The sequence below is a fragment of the Dipteris shenzhenensis genome, chromosome 15 (genome assembly GCF_047967505.1).
Source record: "Dipteris shenzhenensis isolate YYH24624 ecotype China chromosome 15, Dip_SZ_1.0, whole genome shotgun sequence".
NCBI lineage: Eukaryota > Viridiplantae > Streptophyta > Polypodiopsida > Gleicheniales > Dipteridaceae > Dipteris > Dipteris shenzhenensis.
This window is the reverse complement of record NC_141610.1, coordinates 48,413,542-48,415,979: the sequence shown is the minus strand read 5'-3', so window position 1 is coordinate 48,415,979 and position 2,438 is coordinate 48,413,542. Positions and strand designations below refer to the sequence as shown.

Sequence of the window (2,438 nt, the reverse complement as noted above, 5' to 3'; positions counted from 1 at the left end):
AAATTCAAAAGATCATGTGAATCGATGCTATAGCCTGCGCCTTTTAGGGGTAGTGCTAACAATGAATAGAAAGAGAGCAAAAGCAAAGCGATAAGTATTAAGGTGAAACGGAATAAGAATCTAAAAATAATGAATCTGGCAGTGCCAAAGGCGTGCTGGCCACGCTTTACGCACGATATTTTCCCTATATATTCCGTCTTATCGAATGTCTCTTGCATGCTAGCGATAAGAGCTCTCCGTTGTGCAATTTCAGCACCATCGCGATGGGATGCTCCTCCTCAAAGCCGAACGCGGATCCGGAGATGACCAACGAGCAGCTGGTGGAAGAAGCAAGGAAGAAACTGGGCATGGATCTCGCCGGGAAGATAAACTTTGCATTTGTCGGAAGATCCGGAGTTGGGAAGTCCTGCTTAATCAATGCAATCAGGCAGTTGGATGACGATGCCGTTGATGAAGGTTGTTAATGACGACGATGATACAAAGTCTTTAGATCGTTTTGTTTCCAAATCATTATTGACGGACACCATATTGCTGATTGACATTCCAGGTGCTGCAAAAGTAGGGGAGACGGAGACAACGATGGAAATCCAGCAGTATACGCTCCCTCGCTACCGTTACGCTGTGCTGTGGGATCTTCCTGGTGCCGGAACTCTGAAGCATCCCAGAGACACGTACTTCAAAGATAAGATGATTTATGCTTTTGATTGCATCCTGGTGATCACAGGGGACCGTTTTGAAGCGTTTGATTTTGAAATCGCCAAGAGAGCCATGGACGAATTTCAAAGGCCATGCGCATTCGTGCGCAATAAAGCGGATCAAGATTTGGAGTCGAGAGCAACACGGGAGAACAAGCGGATGAAAGATGCAAGCAAAGATCTGAGGCAAGAGGTAGAGAAAAGTTTTCAAGAAGGTTTAAGAATGTCTGGGTTCTCCCCAGAAAGGCATGTACCGTTGTTCATAGTGAGCGCACACAGGTTCAGATTGGAACAAGCCTACGAGCTCTATAATAAAAAGACCCGTAAGCTTGACACCAGCTTGGATATGATGGACGAAGACCGATTACTTGAGTTTGTCACCAACTCAGTCAAGCATAGACTCCCACGGCCAATTCAGGAACTCCTCACTTGTAGCCTCCTAATGGATCTCGCCCGCTCCAACAAATAAGTTCTTCCCTTTTTTGTGCGCAAAAGAAATAACTCATGGGTTTTCGTCCAGCGTGTTCATATCACAATACTTTTCTCGAGGTTTGTCTTGAGAATTTGCAAATTTTCTCCCGAATTTTGTAGATTTTACAAAATTAAGAAAATGATGAAAATGAAAATGTTGCAATATCATTCTATATAGTTTGCAGTTTTTTCTTGAACATCACCACTCTCATATAAAAGAGAGACATGCCTTTTCACATATCAAAATATTAATATGCCCAAGGGGCTTGATTTGCCCCTCATTTCTAGATATGGGAGATTTGTTAAATGAAAACACCTAGTCCATTAATTTTGGACTTTTTCTTCATCTTTGGATAGAACCCAAAAATCCTTCCTGAATGAAAAATTAAATCTACGACACCTTAATTTCGGAGCAATAATGCAAAGACCAGGTTACAAAGGTAATTCATTTGTATCTAATAGGCTTCAAGAAGCGAAGCAGCAACATCACAATTGATAGGGTGCCTACCTACTAACACTCGTTGACAATTCAACCCTTGTTACGTGCAATGTTTGTCCAAATAGGGTGTCCCTCGTTTAACCATGGTGGGTGAGTGGGTGGATAAGTTTTTTTTTTAATGAAGTCTTCGAGAAAAGAAACAAAGAACAAAGTCTAGGTTTCATACCTTTAATCTGGATCACAAATAGTACAAGTTAATAAAATTGATATGGCCATGCCCATTTTACTAATAGGCATATAAAACTCCCATATGTGTCTTATAGTGGTTCAAAGCTTCACAATGGCTTGCTATAAAAAAAATTCATATGTTTTACATATACAAAAAATCAAAAGCCTTATTAAATCCTACTATATATTCTTATAGTCGTTCAAAGTTTCACAAGGGATTGCTTGAAACAAATTTGCATATTTTACACATCAAAAAATAGAAAGCATTATTAAAGCATGCTATAAATGTAATTTGCATTACTTCAACATAAAACATAATCCCCAAATATATAAATTCACATAGATTCCCAAGTATATGTCTACAAGACATAAGCTTGTTTGATGCAAATTACATCTTATACACATTCATGAACAAAATCCATGTCTCCCAAGAAGTTATAGCTAAAGAGAAAATAGTACACTACCTTTTGTGGCACTATCCACTAAACATTGATTCTAATAAAATCTATGAAGAAATAAATTTTTTCCTCACTGTGGAAACATCGATATGGTCACATCAATATATCCATCCATGCAAGACCAACATTTTATGCATCAAGCATTGA

The 2,438-nt window shown here is 39.0% G+C and overlaps 1 protein-coding gene across 1 annotated transcript; it reads left to right on the top strand.

The window, feature by feature from the left end:
• The first annotated feature begins 248 nt into the window (after window positions 1-248).
• On the top strand, window positions 249-1,219 carry LOC147893920 (uncharacterized). Its single transcript, XM_087386516.1, has 2 exons — window positions 249-456; window positions 548-1,219. Exons 1-2 carry the CDS (start codon window positions 264-266, stop codon window positions 1,162-1,164), a joined length of 810 nt encoding a protein of 269 aa, XP_087242642.1. The 5' UTR covers window positions 249-263; the 3' UTR covers window positions 1,165-1,219.
• Window positions 1,220-2,438: the final 1,219 nt, after the last annotated feature.

What these genes read in the sequence shown, in the direction of transcription:
- LOC147893920 (XM_087386516.1), top strand. Translation starts at nt 264, where the DNA reads ATGGGATGCTCCTCCTCAAAGCCGAACGCGGATCCGGAGATGACCAAC. An exon ending in TGACGATGCCGTTGATGAAG is followed by an intron (nt 457 to 547) that starts GTTGTTAATGAC and finishes TTGACATTCCAG; the next exon opens with GTGCTGCAAAAGTAGGGGAG.